The sequence below is a fragment of the Esox lucius genome, chromosome 11 (genome assembly GCF_011004845.1).
Source record: "Esox lucius isolate fEsoLuc1 chromosome 11, fEsoLuc1.pri, whole genome shotgun sequence".
Lineage (NCBI taxonomy): Eukaryota > Metazoa > Chordata > Actinopteri > Esociformes > Esocidae > Esox > Esox lucius.
The window spans coordinates 21,908,614-21,931,361 of record NC_047579.1 but is presented as its reverse complement, the minus strand read 5'-3'; the positions used below and the strand labels follow the sequence as shown (position 1 = coordinate 21,931,361).

General features: G+C 42.7%; 1 protein-coding gene across 1 annotated transcript; it reads left to right on the top strand.

The window, feature by feature from the left end:
- Nucleotides 1-1,169: 1,169 nt before the first annotated feature.
- LOC105027504 (cytochrome P450 2K1-like) lies at nucleotides 1,170-21,671 on the top strand. Its single transcript, XM_034295589.1, has 10 exons — nucleotides 1,170-1,764; nucleotides 4,194-4,356; nucleotides 12,009-12,158; nucleotides 12,275-12,435; nucleotides 18,288-18,467; nucleotides 19,112-19,253; nucleotides 19,392-19,576; nucleotides 20,310-20,451; nucleotides 20,553-20,725; nucleotides 21,326-21,671. The coding sequence occupies exons 1-10, from the start codon at nucleotides 1,558-1,560 to the stop codon at nucleotides 21,371-21,373; spliced, it is 1,551 nt and encodes a 516-aa protein (XP_034151480.1). The 5' UTR covers nucleotides 1,170-1,557; the 3' UTR covers nucleotides 21,374-21,671.
- Nucleotides 21,672-22,748: the final 1,077 nt, after the last annotated feature.

Genomic DNA, 22,748 nt, shown 5'->3' with positions numbered 1-22,748 from the left:
AGCCTTACTTATTTTGAAGTCTAACCAAGGAATGAATAGACCATTATTTGTTCTTAAAGGTTAATCCTTGATGGAACAGCTTGTTCTACCTTTAAGCATGAAGCTAAGACATTCAGATCAGGACTGTTGAGAATGATTACCTAAATGGACCCTTCCTTAAAACCTGGTAATAATGGACTCAACACATCAATTGATTTAGCAGGCATACTTCAATTTACCCTAAGAAAGTAAAAAACTAAAATCTGCATACACTCACATGCATGCGCACACACACACAAACATACTGTTTTATAAAAGGTTGTGAAGACCATTCCAAACTGCAGATTAATAAAAAATGTCAAAGACACTCTCTCAAAATTTGGTAATCATGACATTTTTCTCTCTCTCTCAGATTCCGAATTCACCCTTCCAATCCACACCCAACCTCTATTTGCGCACTCACCTGCCTCGATCACAAGTTGGGTAATTGCAGATGGAGTGTAAATGATCAAGGGTCCAGCAATCTAAGGCACGTGTGTCATAAGTGCATGCAATAATATTTGCCTTGGCACAGCAAGGGCTTACACAATTGTTTTGAACAATAATTACAATGAAAAAAACGTATTTCATTATAATTGCGATGCTTGTGAAGTGCATTATTTAAAATTATTTTGTGTGTTGTATTTAAAATGAACTATTGTCAACAATAAAAACTGGATAAACATGATCGAAATTGCAAGGTTTCAATATACATTAATTGAATATGCATTATCCAATGAGTTTTAGGTTGTTGAAACAAACTGCCTCTTCTATCTAAATTCAAAACTAGACCCTGTTGATGAGCAGCATTGCTGGCAGTTGGCATGTTTTTTAAAACTATTTTAGTAAGTTCAAAATGGCCACACCATTTCTTTTATTGCAATTTATACAAAATAATATAGATTTATTTTAGCTATTAAGTGTCCATGAATGAAAAGCTAAGCATTGTGTTCAAGAAAAATCTATTAAAAGAAATCAAGCAATATTGGGGAGCTACAAAGTTGCACAGTATAGTGCTAAACTTGTAAAGCCATTTACTGACTGGGAATATATGGAGGGGCATGAAGTGTGTTTTCCTTTGTTACTATGTAAATCACATTAAGTGTCTAAAACACGTTAATAAGCTACGACAGATTAAGAAATGAATGACAGAACAATACTAAAGGAGAAAGTCTGTACGAATCATTGGCTCATTTACAAGCTGATTTTATCCAGTCATCTAGTTGTAAGGTGTAAGCAGAGTTACTACACAGTACATGTTCATACTGTGCAAATAGGAAAGCCATTTTTAAATGGTTGCTACTTAGTTGACATTTCTTTAGCCCAATAACCTACCAGCCACACTAACATCCTACCAGCCACACTAATTATCACTAAAATTCTTCCTTTTGTTTTTACAGATGAAGCAATAGTGAGAAACTACCATACCTTTGTTAAGTTGCTATTATTTCAGAAATACAAGACCTGCAACCAAACAGCGTTTCGGGGAAATCTGCGGAGGTGCTCTGTGAACATAACAAAGCTCAGGGGTTGAGAGCCATGGCTATTGTGAAAGATTTTCTCCTCCAGATTCCCAGCACGGTGGCATGTTTGGGGGCTGTGCTGTTTCTGCTGGCCCTCTACCGTCTCTTCTTCGGTTCCAGTTCTGAGGAGCAGGGGATAAATCCTCCTGGACCCAGGCCACTGCCCTTGCTTGGTAACATTCTAATAATGGATCTCAAGAGACCCTACCGTACTCTCTGTAAGGTAAAACATTATTCAAAGAGAATTCATGACGAGGATTTTGATCTGATCTTTGATCTTGTGTTATCTAGCAAATTTTTCACTATTTCACATTTTAAAAGTACAACAAGCAAACTACAGAGTTGTACATGATCTTAGCTGGCAAATGTTTTTCTTATGCTTTCTTTTTTGTAGTTAATTGCTATAGACATGTCTTTCCCAAATAGCCTGGTCCCAAATTTATTGTTGTTAAAACCAGGCTAGAAATTCAGCTGGGAATAAGAATTTGAAATGGGTGAATTTTTTTTTGTTTTATCTGCTTTCATTTGAATGATGTGTATGTATTTAGGTTGTATTTTATGTATTAATAACATGATTACTTTATTTAAAAATAATACGTCATTATCTTCGACTGACCTATGCTCACAGGGTGTTAATGTGATGAAACAAGGCCTTAATCGCAGCATAAAGAAAAAATAATATGCCCTTTATAATTATTTAAATCACTATAGTAAAGGTTGAGGACACTCTTACGTTCATTCTGTAATGAAGTAAGTGTGAGTGTAGAGCCCCTTTTATACACAGTTGTTTAAACCAAAATACACATTTTCTTTTATCAGAGTAAGGTTTCATATAATAGCTTAATGCAGAGATTTTGAATTTAAATCTAGAATAGATATCAAAGTTTTTGAAAATTTTACATATAAAACTGGGGGAGTTTTTTGTACTAAACTCTATGGCAAGTAACTGAATACTTGTTTGTTATTTTCAGGAAACATGTTTTAGCTTTGTCATACAGTTATGGGGTAATGTGTAGAATGATTGCAAAAAGTAAACATTTAACAAATTATTAATTTGAAGAAAATGTGGAGGAGGGGGTCTGAATACTTTACAATGGCACTGTATATTCTCTATGAATACAGTTGTGCTCATAAGTTTGCATAACCTGGCAGAAATGTTGAAATCATGGCAATGATATGAAAATATGACTGATCATGCAAATAAGTCTTTTATTTAAGGATAGTGATCATATGAAGCCATTTATTATCACATAGTTGTTTGGCTCCTTTAAAAAACATAATGATAACAGAAATCACCCAAATGTTTGGCCTTGTTACAGACACACAATGTGACACACACAGGTGAAAATGTCAATGAAAGGATCATTTCCCACACCTGTGGCTTTTTAAATTGCAATTAGTGTCTGTGTATAAATAGTCAATGCGTTTGTTAGCTCTCACATAGATGCACTGAACAGGCTAGATTCTGAGCCATGGGGAGCAGAAAAGAACTGTCAAAAAAACCTGCATAACAAGGTAATGGAACTTTATAAAGATAAAAAAGGATATCAAAATATATCAAAACCCTTGCAAATGCCAGTCAGTACTGTTCAATCACTTAATAAAAAAGTGGAAAATTCAGGGATCTCTTGATACCAAGCCAAGGTCAGGTAGACCAAGAAAGATTTCAGCAAAATTGCCAGAAGAATTGTTCAGGATACAAAAAAAACCCCCACAGGTAACCTCAGGAGAAATACAGGCTGCTCTGGAAAAAGACTGTTGTGGTTGTTTCAAGGAGCACAATATGATGATACTAGAATTTTTTTTGCTGCATTGTCCAGTTGCCAGAAAGAAGCCTTTACTGCGCCCAGTTACAATATGCCTGACAACACCTTGACACGCCTCACAGCATTTGGAACACTGTAATTTACAGTGACGAGACCAAAATAGAGCTTTATGGTCACAACCATAAGCGCTATGGTTGGAGAGGGGTCCACAAGGCCTATATTGAACAGAATTCCATCCCCACTGTGAAGCATGGTGGTGGCTCATTGATGTTTTGGGGGAGCGGTGAGCTCTAAAGGCACGGGGAATCTTGTGAAAATTGTAGGCCAGATGAATACAGCATGTTATAGGGAAATACAAGTAGACAATTTGCATTCTTCTGCATGAAAGCTGCGCATGTGATGCTCTTGGACTTTCCAGCATGATAATGACCCTAAGAACAAGGCCAAGTTAACACTCCAGTGGTTACAGCAGAAAAAGGTGAAAATTCTGGAGTGGCCATCACAGTCTTCTGACGTATCATCAATATCATCGAGCCACTCTGGGGAGATCTCAAACGTGGGGTTCATGCAAGACGACCAAAGACTTTGCATGACCTGGAGGCATTTTGCCAAGTTGATTACTATACCACCTGCTTTACCGCCTGCAAGAATTCGGGAACTATTAAAAAAGACTACACGCTGTCATTGATGCTAGAGTGCTGTATTAAGAACTAAGGGTATGCAGACTTTTTAACAGGGGTCAGTAAATATTTTTCTTTGTTGCCATGTTTTGTTTTATGATTGTGCCATTCTGTTATAACCTACAGTTGAATGTGTATCCCGTAAGAAATTAGTTTGTTTTGCCTGCTCACTCTTAGTGTTCTCTATGCATGTATTATCTGTCCAGCTTTCCAAAAAATATGGCTCGGTCTTCACGATGCACTTTGGCCCCAAGAAAGTGATCGTTCTGGCAGGATACAAGACGGTCAAAGAGGCACTAGTTAACCAGGCACAGGACTTTGGGGACAGGGACATCACTCCGGTGTTCCATGATCTCAACCAAGGACATGGTAATGATAACAGTTCAGCCAAATAACAAAACAGTTTCTTCACCTTTAAGCAATAGTAGTGCAATTGCACTACAAAAACAGTGTTACACTCTTTGAGATGATCTGTATATTAAGTGCTTTACAAGCTCTTCATTGTCAAAATTCTTGTCAGGTGGCACAGAAGTATCTTGATAGCAGTTTTAACCATTAACTGCATGTTTCAGTTTGGCCTTTGTCCAGTAGATGGGCATTTGGAATGAGTCTGTATAATGTTGCTGTTTCAGTTTTATCTATTTATCTATTTTCTTAGTCCAAATGCCTGATGGAGGAAGCATTTTTCAGGACTCCAGATGGGTCAAACATGAATCTCTAGGACAGTCACATCATGCTCAGAGAAACAATAGTCACAATATTTACCCAGTGTCAAAGGACAAGCACGTTGTTTGTAGCTTTATGTTTTGGGGATGCTAACTTTCCATGTTTTAGCACACACATGCCAGAAAAGAGCTCTAAGATGAGAATAAAAATCCAGTTTTCTTTGTCATGTTTGTTGAGTTGGAGATGGAGGCAGGCGCAGAAATTTAAGGGTTTCCCCTGTTTTATTTAAACAAAACTAAAGCAAACCAAAACAGAGTGCCGAGCACTCAAAATAGTCCAGAGTTCAATGGGTCAGTGGTTCAGTGGTTCAGGGGTTCAGGAGCACAGGAGCACAGGAGCACAGGAGCACAGGAGCACAGGAGCACAGGAGCACAGGAGCACACAAAACATGACGGGCATACAGGCACAATGACCAACAATGACAGGGAGAAAAGGGCTGAACTAAATACATTGATAAACGAGGAGAACAGAAACAGGTGGGGGCTAAAACACAGGTGAACTGAATATACCGATTAACTGAAACAAGAACAGGAAAGACCATACAAGGACACACAGAAAACATGAAGTGGAATGGTCCCTTCAGGAAGGGGCCGGTACAGTACCCCCCCCCAAAGACACGGACACCCGGACGCGCCCAAACATCAAAAGGGGGGGACTGGCAGGGCACCAAGGCGGAGGCTCGGGGACCAGGGACCGGAACATACGGAAGCCCCCTAGTAGAGCACCGACCATGTGGCCCCAAGGAACCCGGAGCCATAGCCGGGACAGCCGGCGGCAGGTCAGGAGCCGGGAGAGCCGGGTCGGGAGCCGGGAGAGCCGGAGGCGGTCGGGAGCGGGGAGAGTCGGGTCGGGAGCGGGGAGAGCCGGAGGCGGGTCTGGAGCGGGGAGAGCCGGAGGCGGGTCGGGAGCGGGGAGAGCCGGAGGCGGGTCGGGAGCGGGGGGAGGACCGGCGGAGTGTCGGGAGCGGGGGGAGGACCGGCGGAGTGTCGGGAGCGGGGGGAGGACCGGCAGCTGGGGGAGCCGGCGAAAGTCCAGGACTCGGCGGAGGGTCAGGAGCCAGGAGAGCCGGCGGAGGGTCAGGAGCCGGCGGAGGGTCAGGAGCCGGCGGAGGGTCAGGAGCCGGCGGAGGGTCAGGAGCCAGGGGAGCCGGCTGAGGGGTAAGAGCCAGGAGAGTTGGCTGAAAGGCAAGAGCCGGCGGAGGGACAGGGATAGGAGAGGGAGCCGGGACCGGAGAGGGAGATGCCGCGGAGACCGGGACAGGAGAGGGTGCCGCAGGGAGAGGCGGCGGCGGCTGCAGGGCAGGCGAGGGTGCCGCGGGACGAGGCGGCGGTACCTGGGCAGGAGAGGATGCCGCTGGATGAGGTGGCGGCGGTACCTGGGCAGGAGAGGGCGCCCCGAAGACGAGGCGGCGGTACCTGGGCAGGAGAGGGCGCAGCTGGTTGAGGTGGCGGCGGTATCTGGGCAGGAGAGGGCGCCGCTGGACGAGGCGGCCAGTCATCGGCGGGCCCGGGCCACCAATCCTCCTGGGGCGGCCCGGGCCACCAATCCTCCTGGGGCTGCGGCCGACACTGGGCACCAGGGGGAGCTGGCGGCTGCGGCGGACCCTGGGCAGCAGGGGGAGCTGGCGGCTGCGGCGGACCCTGGGCAGCAGGGGGAGCTGGCGGCGCTGGCTGCATCTCCTGGGCAGCAGGGGGAGCTGGCGGCGCTGGCTGCATCTCCTGGGCAGCAGGGGGAGCTGGCGGCGCTGGCTGCATCTCCTGGGCAGCAGGGGGAGCTGGCGGCGCTGGCTGCATCTCCTGGGCAGCAGGGGGAGCTGGCTGCCTCTCCAGGGAAGCTGGGGGCGCTGGCTGCCTCTCCAGGGCAGCAGGGGGCGCTGGCTGCCTCTCCAGGGCAGCAGGGGGCGCTGGCTGTCTCTCCAGGGCAGCAGGGGGCGCTGGCTGCCTCTCCAGGGCAGCAGGGGGCGCTGGCTGCCTCTCCAGGGCAGCAGGGGGCGCTGGCTGCCTCTCCAGGGCAGCAGGGGGCGCTTTCAGGCCAAATTCTTCTTGTAGGAGCCCGAGGAACACCTCTGCGGACCCACATAGCTCTCCTGTCCACTTGAGTGCCCGATCGGTGAGCAGGGAGTGTAATAATGGCTCAAAGCCGGCGGCGATACAGGTCTTGCTGCCATGAAGGTACTGAAGGACCTGCTCTAAAAAGGGGAGAAACCGTTCGGGGGAGCCGTCGTACCTGTCGGGCATTGGTGTGTCCACTACAGGTGAGGGCGCAGGGAGTGGGACGGCAACAGGCCGCAGGGCTGGGGCTGCCCCAGGGAGAAAAGGGCTGAACTAAATACACTGATAAACGAGGAGAACAGAAACAGGTGGGGGCTAAAACACAGGTGAACTGAATATACCGATTAACTGAAACAAGAACAGGAAAGACCATACAAGGACAAGACAAGTACACACAGAAAACATGAAGTGTAATGGTCCCTTCAGGAAGGGGCCGTTACATTCTTATTGCTCAGACGTAGGACATGGGTAGTTTACGTGACACCCTTGTTTTTGGTTTATTTGGCAATCCCCAGTTTATTTTAATAAAAATAAATTAGTGATATATGGTTAATTGCCTTTCTTTTTTTTTACTTGGCACTCAAGTAAATTAATGCTTAATATAATTTATTTTCTTACAGTTTTGAACCAAATAAGCCAAATGTCCAATGGTGTGACTGTCGCTAATCAGATTGTGGAATTTTCAAATTAAGTAAATAAATGAAAAAAAGACTGTAATTTATTTCAAATACTCTTGTGATCATAACAATTACATCAAAATAATCAGGCATTCATTTGGGCACCAATGCACGTTAAGAAGACATGTACAGAAGACATCACTTAAGGACATGGACTGGAAATATTTATATAATTATCCCACTTTTCTTCCATAGTCATACAAGGGGTCAGTTTTTTTGTCTTTTGTGAAACAAAATGGAAGGCTTTGTGTTTACAACAAGGCCAAAAATGGACCATTTGGCTTGAAATGTCCACTGGTGTGACAGATAGTTCCTTTGGTGTGACATGGCATTGGTGTCACACCGGAGGAAATCGCTGTCATACCAGGGGACATAACCAATTAATAAACTTTTTTAGACTTATTTTAGAAAAAAAATTACTCATTTGTATTATTTAGCAATATTGATTAAATGGTTTTAAGTACAACCACCTGCTGAAAGAAGCCTATGCCATCAGGGAATACCGTTGCCATGAAAGGGTGCACATGGTCTGCAACATCTCATCTTCATTCGCTTATCCGGTATCGGGTTGTGGGGGCAGCAGCTCCAGCAGGGGACCCCAAACTTCCCTTTCCTGAGCCACATTTGGCAGCTCTGACTGGGGGATCTCGAGGCGTTCCCAGGCCAGTGTCGAAATATAATCTCTCCACCTAGTCCTGGGCCTACCCCGAGGTCTCCTCCCAGCTGGACGTGCCTGGAACACCTCCCTAGGGAGACGTCCTGGGGGCATCCTTACCAGATGCCCGAACCACCTCAACTGGCTCCTTTCGATGCAAAGGAGCAGCGGCTCTACTCCGAGTTCCTCACGGATGGATGAGCTTCTCACCCTATCCCTAAGGGAGAAGCCAGCCACCCTTCTGAGAAAACCCATTTCAGCCGCTTGTACTCGCGATCTTGTTCTTTTGGTCATGACCCAGCCTTCATGACCATAGGTGAGGGTAGGAACGAAAATTGACCGGTATATCGAGAGCTTTGCCTTCCGGCTCTGCAACAATGCTTAGTTATGTGGTATGTGTCAAAGTAACATCCACATGAATGGCAGGACCAAAGGTTTCCCAGCAGAACATTGCCCAAAGCATCACACTGCCTCTGCTGGCCTGCTTTATCCTATAATGCATCCTGGTGCCATGTGTTGGTCATCCATGTGATGTAAAAGAAAACGTGATTCATCAGATCGGGCCACCTTCTTCCATTGCTCTGTGGTCCATTTCAGGCCCTTTCGGCAGTGGACAGGGGTCAGCATGGGCACCCTGACTGGTCTGCGGCTACGCAGCCCCATACGCAACAAACTGCAATGCACTTTGTTCTGACACCTTTCTATCAGTACTAGCATTACATTTTTCAACACTCATCTGTTGGATCGGACCACACGGGCCAGCCTTCGCTCCCCACATGCATCAGTGATCCTTGGCCGCCCATGGGTTCACCGCTCTCCCTTCCTTGGACCACTTTTGATAGGTACTGACCACTGCAGACCTGGACCACCCCACAAGGCCTAATGCTCTGGAAGATGCTCTGACCCAGTCTTCTAGCCATCACAATTTGGCCCTTTTCAAAGTCGCTCAGATCCTTACGTTTGCCCATTTATACTGCTTCTAACACATCAACTTTGAGGACAGAATTTTCGCTTGCTGCCTAATATATCCCACCCACTGACAGGTGCCATGATAACGAGACTATCAGGGTTATTTGCTTCACCCAGTGCTTGACATTACATTTTTTGCTCACCAGCCACTTGTGGCTAGTGGTTTTCCAAAGTTACTAGCCACTCAGCATTTTCACTAGCCAAAATGTTGTTGTTGGGAATTAAGTTTTATTTGATAAAATGTGAAAATTGTGTGCTACATCTTAGCCTGACTAGTTCACTGGTTCAGTCACTATAAGGCAAAGGTGGTACCCCACTCTACTGGACACCCCTCTGTGAAATACTTTATATAATGTGGCTACACACTTGAAAAATACTATTATAGTGATAATCTGACCTGTTGTCCCTGTCCACTTGAGTAGCTAATGCACGTTACAATGTCCTCCCTAATATCAACCAAAATATGCAAGCAATATATTTATTCTTAACAAAACCTAGTCATTTAAAAATAAATATGAACTCACCCATCAGGTTTACAATTAATCACAGTCAATATTGTTGTTGTCTATTTTTGTTATGCTATGTTCTTGTTAATAAAGACTTGCATAAAAAACGAAACAGAGTTGTATTTATTACAGCCTTGTCAAGTTTTTTCCTCATCCTTGCTACATCGTTGATCTCCACTCTGTGGCTTTTGTGCCCTAAACATTTTTGTTATACCGAAAGCCAAATGACCTTGCCCCTAAAATAACGAAATTCCAAGCCTGGCAGCCAGCAGTATATTTCAAATCGGTTCAAACTTATACAGTAATTTGAAAAAATTAGGACACCCTATGAAAACGTGTGTATTTTAACATATTTAGACATAGATATTTAATATGAATTTTAACAATACTGAGAGATTCAAGTAATATAACTAAACAAATAAAACTGAAGAAAATACCTTTAAAAACTTTCTGTAAAATATAATAAAATAAACATGCAATTTCTGGTGAGGAATAAATTAGGACACCCCCACATTTTGTCCCACTTAAAATGGCTGAAATCACACACAGGTGTATCACATTAGGTACACATGACTAGAACATTGTTACTAAGCATTTTGAAGGAGGCTTGCCCTATTTAAACCTCAGACATTCAGTTTGGTATGCTCCTGACTGTTGACGTGAGAGTGAACACCATGGTGAGATCGAAAGACCTGTCTGAGGCTTTCAGAAAGAAGATTGTTGCAGCTTATGAGTCTGGTAAGGGATTTAAAAAGATCTCAAAAAAGTTTGAAATCAGCCATTCCACTGTTTGCAGAATAGTGTACAAGTGGAGGACATTCAAAACAACTGCCAACATGCCCAGGTCTGGCCGTCCAAGCAAGTTCACCCAGAAAGCAGACGCTAAAGATGCTAAAAGAAGTCTCCAAAACCCCTAAAATGTCATCAAGGGACCTACAGCAGGCTCTGGCGACTGTTGATGTGAAAAGTGCATGCCTCTACAATCAGAGACTGAACAAGTTTAATCTTCACAGGAGGTGTGCAAGGAGGAAACCTTTACTCTCCAAGAGAAACACTAAGGCCAGACTGAAGTTTGCCAGAGAGAACTTAGACAAAGAACAGGACTTCTGGAATAATGTTCTTTGGACAGATGAGTCTAAAATTGAATTTTTTGGACACCAGAACAGAAGACATGTTTGGCGCACACCAAATACAGCGTTCCAAGAAAAGAACCTCATACCAACTGTGAAACATGGAGGTGGAAGTGTCATGGTTTGGGGATGCTTTACTGCAGCAGGACCTGGCCAGCTCACCATCATAGAATCCATCAAGAATTCTACAGTGTATCAGAGGGTGCTTGAGCAACATGTGAGACCATCTGTAAGAAAATTCAGCTGAAGCTGAACTGGACACAGCAACATGACAATGACCCTAAACATACCAGTAAATCCACCAAGAACTGTCTGAAAACTAAGAAATTGAGAGTCCTGGAATGGCCCAGTCAAAGCCCAGATCTTAATCCCATTGAGATGCTGTGGGGTGACTTGAAACGGGCTGTGCCTGCAAGAAACCCCTCAAACATCACACAGGTTAAAGCATTCTGCATTGAGGAGTGGGGTAAAATTTCCTCAGAACGATGTCAGAGACTCGTAGAGGGTTACAAGAAGCGTCTCACTGAAGTTATTTCAGCCAAAAGGGATAACATTAGGTAGGGTGTCCTAACTTTTTCCTCAGTTAGAATATGCATTTATGTTGATGTCTTTTGTTTAATGAGTAAAACAATGTTATTATTTTGCTGTTTACCTGCAATTAGATCACTTACTTTTCCAGCGATAAATAAAACGAGATTAGACATCGATATGTGAACATTTCTTAATGAATAACTGAATATTTAATGGGGTGTCCTAATTTTTTCACATGACTGTAGTTAAATATTACCATGTAAGATCACTTCCAAAAATGAATCCTTCAAATGATGACCAGCCATTTTGTTGCTTATTGTGAAGTTAGCTAGATTGCTTGCTAGCATTATCCTGTCCACCGGGATAATGTTTAAAGAAAAATGCTGTGGAAGCAGAGGGATTACAGCATGGTAGGAAGTAAGTTGTACTGCATTGTAGTTATTTAGAAAGAGATATGTTTACACCTTGTACATTTGTCAATATATTTGCTGGTAGGAACATTGCTAAAAGACTTCCGATGGCTTCATTACGCAAACACAACCGCGACTACACATGATATTGACTTATAGCCATATCAGTATATCATGGAGGCTCAGATCTTGCTCTCCATTCAGGCCAAAGTGTGATGTAATTGTTTTTAGTGCGCAAAAAACATTCCTCGCTCCTTATGGCCAACTATGTGTTAAACAAATCTCACTTCCCTAGAAATCTTTCAGACAAGTATCCCTTTAATACACTTCAAATTCTCATGGAAACCAACCATAACTTCTTTACAGGGATTTTGCTTGCCAATGGAGACTCATGGAAAGAGATGAGGCGCTTTGCCATGACAAACCTTAAGGATTTTGGGATGGGCAAGAAAGGGAGCGAGGAGAAAATCTTGGAAGAAATTGCTTACCTAATTGAAGAATTAAAAAAACATGAGGGTAAGAACAATACTAGGTATCTCTAAACATGTATGTCATACCTAATTATTAATTAATTACCTGGTTATAAATATTTGTTTTAACCACATCATTTGTAAATGTTTGTCTAATTACAGGGAATGCATTGGACACCAGCAAGCCTGTGACCTTTGCTGTCTCCAATATAATCTCAGCCATTGTGTTTGGCAGCAGGTTCGAATACACTGACCCCCCATTCATTGCTATGGTGAATTGGGCTAACGAAAATGCACGCCTTATGGGCTCTGCATCAATTCAGGTACAGTCTTCTCATTGAATCCCCCGTGTATTTCCTCAGTATATTGAATTTCCTCAATTAAATGAATACAATGAAATTAGCTAAACTAAATGTTTATCATTCAGTGTGTGTATACACACACACGCACACACACACTACGCATGCACACAACTCCGTTTCCCAAAAAGTTGGGGCACTGCACCTAACGCAAATATAAACAGAATGCTGATGTGAACATGTGCAAATCATTTTATCTCTATATATTTTATTGAAAATAGTACAAAGACAACATATCAAATGTTGAAACTGAGAAATTTTATTTTCCGAAAAATGGCCGAAAAAAGTTGGGACGGGCATGTTTACCACTGTGTTACAACACCTCTTCTTTAAACAATACTCTGCAAGCGATTGGGAACTGGGGACACCAATTGCTGTAGTTTTAAAAGTGAAATGTATTCCCATTCTTGCTTGATATAGGATTTCAGCTGGTCAAAAAGTTGGGGTCTCAAAAATGTTGGAGGCCTCATAAAATGCAAAAAACAAACAGAATGCAATGATGTGCAAATCATTTAAACCCTGTATTCAATAGAAAATAGTACAAAGACAACATGAGGAGTGTTATTGTTTTTGGAAAAATACATGCCCATTTTGAATTTTATGCCAGCAACATGTTTCAAAATGGGACATGGGCATGTTGACCAATGTGCTGCATCACTTCTTTTAAAAATACTCTGTAACTGAGACCAATTGCTGTAGTTTTGGAAGTAAAATGTTTTCCCATTCTTGCTTAATATAAGATTTCAGCCGGTCAACAGTTCGGCGTCTGCTTTGTCGTATTTTTCGTCTCATAATGCGCCAAATGTTTTCAATGTGTGACAGGTCTGGACTGCAGGCAGGCCAGTGAAGGATACTTTTAATGCATAGCCATGCTGTTGTAATACTTGCAGAATGTGGTTTGACATTGTCTTGCTCAAATAAGTAAGGTCTTCCCTGAAAAAGACATTGTCTGGATGGCAGGATATATTGCTCCAAAAACTGTATATATTGTTCAGCATTAATGGTGCCTTCACTAAAGCACCCCCATACCATTATGAATGCTGGATTTTGATCTGTGCGCTGATAACAAGCCAGATGGTCCCTCTCCTCTTTATTCCGGAGGATGCAGCGTCCATGATTCCATGATTTTGATTCGTCAGACCACAGGGCAGTTAGCCTCTTCACTTCAGTCCAACTTAAATGAGCTTGGGCCCAGAGTTTATATCTGGTTTCGTCTTTGCATGGTAGAGTTTTAACTTGCATTTCTGGATGCAGCGACGTACTGTGTTCACAGACAATGGTTACTGGAAGTGTTGCTGAGCCCATGCCAGGATTTCTGCTACAGAATCGTGTCTGTTTTTAATGCAGTTCCGGCTGAAGGCCCTGAGATCACGGCCAACCAATATTGGTTTTCGGCCTTGTCCCTCGCATACAGAGATTCATATGGATTCTCAGAAATGTTTTATGATATTGTGTACCATAGATCAGTGGTTCTCAACCGGGGGTGTGGACACTTTCCCAGGGGGTGCGAGTAGGCTACAGGATGGGAGAAAAAAATTATCAGAAAAAAAAAAAATCACGGAAATTCCCAAATGCAAGTGGTTGGACTATTATAACACACAAATCATCCTCCTGGCAACTTTTTTGTCAAAAGCGACTAGCGACAAATCTAGTGACATGTATATAGCATATTTGTCAAAATTTAAACAAGTCTCCCAAAGAGAAACGGTATCTCTCTCTCCCCCGCCTCTGCCTGCTGGGCTGTGGACGTGTGTGTGTATGAGACAGCCCGGACAGCGAGGTTGTCAAGCCCGCAGGGCACTCTTTTGGAGTTTAACTCCAAAAAGACCAGTTAACCATAGTTAACCACAGGTACCCATTGATCTTATGATGGACATGTGTTGTGATATAAACAAACGAACCGTCAACAGCGAAATAAAAGCCTCTTATTAACGAGAGTGGTCTGAGAGACCTCCAGCTTACAGTGAGGTCTCAGCGCAGGACTGTCCAACCGACGAGCTAGTGGTCGGGGCAGGCACTAGCTGGCTGTTGCATCACTTCATGGAGCATCTCAACTGAATTGAATTTAGTGATTAATAAGATGGCAAAAAAAATGTGTGGTGTTTGGAGACTCGAAAGCACGTATCACTCTGCAGTTACTGTGCTCAACGAGCAGCGGGTGCTGCCGTGAGCCCCTCCCCCGTCCAAAAGCACTCACAGGCAGTCAGTTTCTCAGTAGCTTCGCGCAGCAGTGAGGACACTCACACCACTGCGCGTCCAGGCTGCAAATGAATCGCGCATGCGCATGGCCGCCGCCGTTCCCGCCCTGGTTTACAGAGCGGGTGTAAATGTTTCTTTACTCACTCTCACACAAAAATAATATCACTGCATTTGACTCACATAGCTGCATTCACTCCAGTCTAGTCTCTTGCCAAGTTTACTTGTGCCATCTCTCACTAGTCTAGTTGTTATCCATTGATATCAATTTACTTCAAAACCCAAACAGTCTTTTTAAAGAACTACAATCGTTAAGTCTTAAAATAGAATTTGCATTGCCCATAAAATCATTATTTTGTTCGTTGTTTTAAAGATCGTGCCTTAGTCCCGACTGATTAGCCGCCGATACTAATCTCTCAACATAGCCACACACGGACACATCTTTACATCATAGCCTAAACTTGATTGTAAACACAACCAATCCACATCCAAATGATTTCAAAACCAAACAAAAATGGAGAGATTTCTAGTGAGGACCAACAAGGCAACCCACCAGCTGCAAAAAAGCTTTGAAGGTACGATGAAGCATACCTGCAGTTTGGGTTTACAGTCACGGCTGATCTGAGACCTCTGTGTGTCGTGTGTGCCGAGGTGCTGGCAAACGACAGCATGAAGCCCTGCACCTCGAAACCAAGCATGCTGGCATTAAGGATAAACCAGCTGAATATTTTAAAAGAAAGCTTGATGGCCTCCATCAGTGGCCAAAAGAATAGCTAAACTGGGTAAACCGCATACAATTGCAGAGACTCTCATTTTGCCGGCCGCGCAAGACACGTGCAGAATAATGATAGGACATAGTGCAGCAGCCAGGCTCGGTGCAGTACCACTGTCCAATGACACATTCGCTAGGAGAATTTCAGACATGTCTAATGATATCAGAGAGCAACTGATAGAGTTCATAAAAAAAGAGTCCTTACTACGCGCTGCAGCTGGACGAATCCACTATATTGCTGGGCAGGCACAGCTCCTCACCTATGTCAGGTATCTGCGGCACAAGGCGATTGAGGAGGATGTCCTGTTTTGCCGGCCTCTTCAGTCGCACACTACAGGAGAAGCCATCTTCACTGTCCTTGATATTTTTCTCAGTGAAAATGGTTTGACTTGGGACCGATGCGTTGGCTTATGCACGGATGGTGCGCGGGCAATGACGGGCCATGAGCGTGGCCTAGCTGCTTGCGTTCAGCAAGTAGCTCCACTTGTGAAATGGACACATTGCATGGTCCATCGCAAAGCACTAGCTGCTAAAAAAATGCCAGTTCTCTTTGACTCCGTGCTGAACCAATCCGTGAAAATGATAAATCTCATCAAATCACGGCCTCTAAACTCTCGCTTGTTTGGGGTCCTCTGCCAGGAGATGGGGTCAGGGCACGAACAGCTGCTTCTGCACACTGAAGTTCGCTGGCTCTCCAGGGGGCGGGTGTTACAGCGGATGTATGAGCTGCGAGGAGGTGAAGTGTTTTTTGACAGAAATCAAATCTGCCGAAGCATCTGAATGACACTATGTGGCTTGCGTCTCTGTCCTATTTGGTCGATAAATTGGTCCGCTTGAATGGCCTCAACCTATCTTTGCAAGGGCGCAAAACCCATATTTTGCTCCTTGCAGACAGAGTGGACGCCTTCACACAAAAACTTGACATATGGCCGCATCAGTCGAGGGAACTGCGACATGTTCCCCAGCCTTGCAGACTTTATCACGGTTGCAGGCACGTCACACGATTTCTCCTCTCTATTTCAGTCAGCGTCTGAGCGCCTGTCAGCAATGAGAGAACAATTTCGACGTACTTTAAAGAGGATTCTGCGTGGGTTTGAGATCCATTTGTGTGCACAGCAAACGAAGTGTCAATTGATATGTAGGAACAGCTTATTGAGCTGAAGAGTGACAGTAGGCTGAAGGAACTCTTTACCTCCTGTACTCTTTCGTCATTCTGGGCAGCATTGATGCAGGAATACCCTCAACTCTGTGATGTCGCCTTGAAGATTCTCCTCCCTTTCGCGTCGACATATTTGTGTGAGGCAGGATTCTCAAAAATATTTCCAAATTTGCGCCGTTGTCTTCTAATCTACACTTTCACAGCGCTATCTTTCCCCCAATAGGGGGCGTGGAAAGCGACATAGCTGCTCTCTACATGGATCTATAGGGTTTAAATAATCATTACATTCTATTTTTCTTTAAATTTTACAAAGCATCCCAACTTCTTTGGAAACTGGGTTTTACTTTTTATATGGGATCTTTCACAAATGAAAAGTAATTCCCTGTACAGTATAACATTTACTCATTTGCAGGGGTGGGTAAATAACGCGTAACGAGTAACGAGAATGAGTAAGATAGTAAAGTTTCAGAGTAACAACTACGTTTCTAGTTACTTTCTGGGGGCTGTACTCTGTACTCAATTTTTTGTTTAAACTAAATCGTACTCATTTTACTCCGTTACATTTCATCTACTCTTTTGTAACAATTTTGTCTTCTGTCGTTGGTCAAAAAATATATTCGTTTCGTGATTTAAGTTTGGGTGTTCCGCTCCCGCTCCTTTAAATCTGCATCGGAGTGCGAGCACAGACGTAGCTAATTAAATGACAGACACCGACATGGTAAGTTGTCAATGGAGGACGTTGACGAGGGAAATTCCAATCCCTGGCAACAGTTACATTTACATTTGAAATAGGCAACACAGTGTTCATGAAATGTCTTTTTATTCCCAAAGACAAAACCAATCTACGCTTTCACACAGAGGTAAAGTTAGCGAAACTTGCCAGCTAAATCCTATTATTATAGCCATCTTTTTTTTTTGTTTCAACTTTTTAGTCATTGAACAAGTACACGTACAGTATAACGACATGTAATATGTCCTAATGATAATGTAATATTCTAGCTAACCTACAATATATAATAACACTACAACTTGTTAGTGTATTTGTATTAGTGGTTCATTGGGCTTGACTTGAACTTTATTATTTAGTAATGCACTTTAGTTAGCAGTCAATCTAGCTAGCTAGATTTAAGTTGAAAGCAATTGCTGCTAACCAGGTGGCTTAGTTGCAATGCAGTCAGTAATTCCACCCAAGACCTGACTTACTTAACAAATATTTGATTGACAAAATGTACTGAGAATTACTACACAATATTTAATTAAGACGTATGATGGTCTTAATTTGCAAGAATCCTATTGCAACACAGATTAATAATAGAAATGCAGTATTTCGTTTGTACTTTCTTAAATACTTTTTCCTTGTTGTTACTATGTCTTGAACAAATTATGTAACTAGTACTCAAGTACTTTTTTGACCTAGTACTCTTTTACTCTTACTTGAGTTGTTTTTTCAGGTGGTACTTTTACTTGAGTACATTTTAGGACGAGTAACAGTACTTGAGTACATATTTTCAGTACTCTACCCACCCCTGCTCATTTGTATCAAGGGTGTTAAACATGTTGGTGTCTATGTATAATTATATAAGATGAGGTGAGAAGGTTTGCATAATTATTGTACAAGCGTTCTCACCGCAATAATAAGTTGTGTGTATTATATAGGCAGATATCAAAATATCTCTATTTTTTGTGCAGATATACAATATGTTTCCCTGGTTGGGCCCATGGATAAAGAACCTGATGGTTGCAAAGAAGAATATTGTCGATTGGAAGTCAGAGGTGATGGAGATCATTAGGGGCCTGAAGGAGACTCTCAACCCCGAGATGTCTAGAGGCTTTGTGGACTCATTCCTTGTCCGAAAACAGACCCTGGAGGTAAGGAGATTGCCTACAAAATCTGCATATCAGGTATGCATAACAAAGTGTTGTATCCATATTACCTCATAGAACATAGAATATAACTCTTGTTGTCCATCATTAACATTCACCAACAAAAGCAGAAGCTGTCAACTTTAACAATAACTCTATTACCTTCCTAAACGTTATGGAAAATGTGGATACTGGAAACAAACAAAATACCTCCCAGTCAGATTTGTTATATTTGAAACAGCATTGAGGGATAGAGAAGCCGCTACATCTTTAGTCCTTCCCACCCAACAATACCTATTTTTATTTTGTCTCATGGTCGAAGTGTGCACTTTCTTCTTAAATGAAGTGATCTTGGAGTAATATTCATCAAATAACTTTTTGGGTCTTCCACTAGATTTTCGGTCTTCAACATCTAGCCATCTCTGAAGATATCAGTTACCTTTTAGGACAACAAGAAATTCGTTTTACTCTTGTTTACTTTTATGTTTTATAGTAGTTCTATGGGCAAAAAAACACTCACTGCACTGAGAAAGACTTAAACAATTTTACATGTTGTACTCTAACTTTTGACTGGTACTGAGTCCTAATGGGTGTCACAGTGTTAAGAAACTGTACATTATTGAGAAAATGTGTGGGTGTGTTTCTGTTAGGAACTGGGCAACATGCAATCTCTCTACCATGATGACAACCTGGTGTTTAGTGTCACTAACCTGTTCACTGCTGGTGCTGACACCACCGGGACAACCTTGTGCTGGGGTTTACTGCTTATGGCCAAGTACCCCCACATACAGGGTGAGGTTACTAAACACAACTCCACACATTCACTCTCTCTCTTCCATGAAACTAGATCAGCATTGCTTGGTAAAAGATTACATGTTATCAAAGGGTTTCACTGTAGTAACTCCAACCTGTCCTTCCATTTGGTTTCAGACCTGGTCCAAGAGGAGATCACCAGGGTTATAGGAAGTCGTCAACCTTTGGTAGAAGACAGGAAGAACCTGCCCTACACTAATGCAGTGATACATGAGACCCAGAGATTGGCCAGCATTGTACCCATGTCTATCCCTCACACCACCAGTCGAGACATTACCTTCCAGGGATATTTCATCAAGAAGGTCAGATACCAGGATTTTTGTAGAGGACATATCATACATGTGAATGTAAAAGTATTATATTGGTCATTGTAGATAAAAAATCACTTAAATTGATTCCAAGGTAATAAAAAATATATACTGAATTGCTTTGTAAGCAAGGTTCAAACCTCGGTCACCCACTTGAAAGGCTGTGTCGTTAACCACTGCATTACACGTTTCAACAGTCGCTACACTCCATTGAGGAACGTTTCTTAAGGTTACCTTCACCACAAATGGCGTCTATGAACTGTATTGCTTTTGCCACTGGCCGTTTTAACAGCTTATTAGCCAGTAATAGGCTTACTAGTAACTACTAACTTCCTAGGAATAATCATAAGAATTGAGCAATTGATAACGAGACTGAAGATGAACTATTCCATGCCAGAAACAGTCGTAATATAACCATATACAATTTCAGGTTTCGGTTTTAGCCAGCAAAGATTTTGTCTATACAGAATGATTCATAATGTGTACTTCGTCTCGCCTGCGAGGAGATAGGAACTTGGGACCTATAGTTCACAAGTCTGCTTCTCAAACCACTACGCTATTTAGGTTGTCAGTCAGTCAGGGACAGACTCAGTAAGAGACATTCGCTCTTCTTAGCCGCCTCCGCTTACACGGTCCAGCAAAAAAAAACATCTCTTGTTGCAAATGTAGTAATTTTGATCTCACTCATCACCTTATCTCTGTATTTGTCTAATTTTATTGGTTGTAGGGGACGTGTGTGATTCCTCTACTGACGTCTGTTCTTCATGATGAGGGTGAATGGGAGAGCCCCCACACCTTTAATCCCGCCCACTTTCTGGATGAGCAGGGCAGATTCATCAAGAAGGAAGCCTTTATGCCTTTTTCTGCAGGTATTAATTTCTCCTGATGTTTTAGCGTGGGGTACAAAATAGAACTAGACTCTGATCTATTGTACAGACATCTTGTTGTCTTCTATGTCTCTCTCTCTCAGGTCGTAGGGTGTGTCTGGGGGAGAGTCTGGCCAGGATGGAGCTTTTCCTCTTCTTCACTTCCCTCATGCAGCACTTTCGTTTCTCCCCTCCTCCTGGAGTAACAGAGGATGATCTGGACCTCACACCAGCTGTGGGGTTCACACTCGGTCCTTTACCCCACCAGCTGTGTGCTGTGAGTCGGGTCTGAGGAGAAAACATTGTGAACAAACATTATGTACAGTTTTCTAACAAATAAATAAGCAACAGATAATATAAATAAATTGTGTCCTTACTCATGAAAATTGTGTCCTTACTTCTACCAGGTAGGATTACAACAGTTTTAGGGTATGGCTAAAGTTTCTGTCAACCCATGAGACAATGTCATCTTTATTAGCAACTGATTAATTAAATGTCCTGATTGCAGTAGAAGTGAAAATAAAACTGTTGTGTTTTGAGTGCAGAGTACTGCAAAAGCAAAGTAAACAGGAGTATAAGATACTACAAACACATGGCCAAGTGATAAAGATGGGGAGTGATGTGGAATGCTAGATGGGAGCAATGGACCAATGTTTGATGCCAACTGCAGTAAAAAAAAAAAACTGAAAACTGCTGCTTGTTTATGATAACAGGATTTCAAGTGCAGCTCATAAAGGTCCTTCAACAAAACAGGATTTACTGGAGGTGCTCTGAGAACAAACGCCTGTTTCATAGCACAATTAAGGTTTGTGGAGACATGTTCTCCTCCAGATTCCCAGCATGGTGACATCTCTTGGGGCTGTGCTGTTTCTGCCAGCCCTCTACCTTCTCTCCTTTGGTTCCAGTTCTGAGGAGCAGGGGATAAAGCCTCCAGGACCCAGGCGACTGCCCCTGCTTGTTTACATCCTTTTTCTGGACCTCAACAGAGCCCCCACACTCTCTGTAAGCCAAGATGAAAGAAGCATTCTTACAGAATCCACGACGAAGACATTGATATAAGACAATTGGAAAGCATTTCCTGCAGTTGCATTTTAGGTGCAGCAATTCCTTGTGTCTCACTTCTGATCTCAATAGCTGAACATATTTCAATAAAGCATTATGATATTTTAAAATTCTCTTTCACCTTTATTTTAACAGGGGAATACAGACTGAGACCTAGGTCTCTTTTGCCTTGCATGTAGATTCTTGACCGCAGTAGTCCATCTATTTCCTAAAGAGCAGCCAATCTGTTATTTCACCAGTTTTCCTCGCCTGGCCCAGACTTTACTCATTTATAGAAAGATGTTTGATAATTCAGGGGAGAACCATGGGTTTGTCAGATTTTTTACTACTTCATGCTTAAGGGGGGCATGTTGATGAAAAGAAAGTTCAGACAGAAAATGCCACTTATTAGTTTAACCCTTTATTTACTTCTGCACAGCCCTGTGCATGCAATGTCTTGGCATTAGGTTCTGCTCCTCTAGGGTAACTCTGCCATCACATGATTGTGTTTACAATACTATCAACAATACTTAACCTTGATTATTATTAATGCAACTCTCATGGCAATGAGCAAGGTATGCAGTACTGATCTCCCCCACAAAGAACACAGAACAGAACAAGTGGAGGCAGGGGTGGTGAGTGGATGTGCACCTGCATGCTAGTACAAGAATCAACATCTGACTGAGCAACCTGATGATTAAACAGACCGGTATTCAGTCTGACATGATGATAGGAGCAATCCTACATCAGCTGATGTGTTGCTGACCAATGACCACTCAGGTTTCCTGGCTGAAATGGCTACGCTAATTAGTGCTAATACTGGTTTCAGTATTCAGCCAATGGAGAAAAGCTCTGAATAATATAGATCATGACATAATGCCGTTTGTGAAAAATGTTTAAAACAAGTGTTCAGACTGCTGCCATCTGTTAGACAGTGCTGGAACATCAGGGCACGACCTTCCAGACTCACAAATAGTTTTTTCTAAATCAAAAACACTTTTATTGCCTAGTAAGTTTCACAACAAACAAGGATTTTTTTCTGGCCTTATACAATTAATACAAAAGGAATAAGGGAAATAAAAGCAAATAAGAACAGTTGACTGAGCATAAAAATAGTAGCATAGCAATAGTATTAATAAATTACTAAAAAATAACTAAAATGTATATGTAAGGTGCAGGATTTTGTCCAGTTGAGGGTTGTGTGTTTATGTGGGGAGGGGTTATAGATTTGTCCATTTGAGGGCTGTGTGTATGTGGGA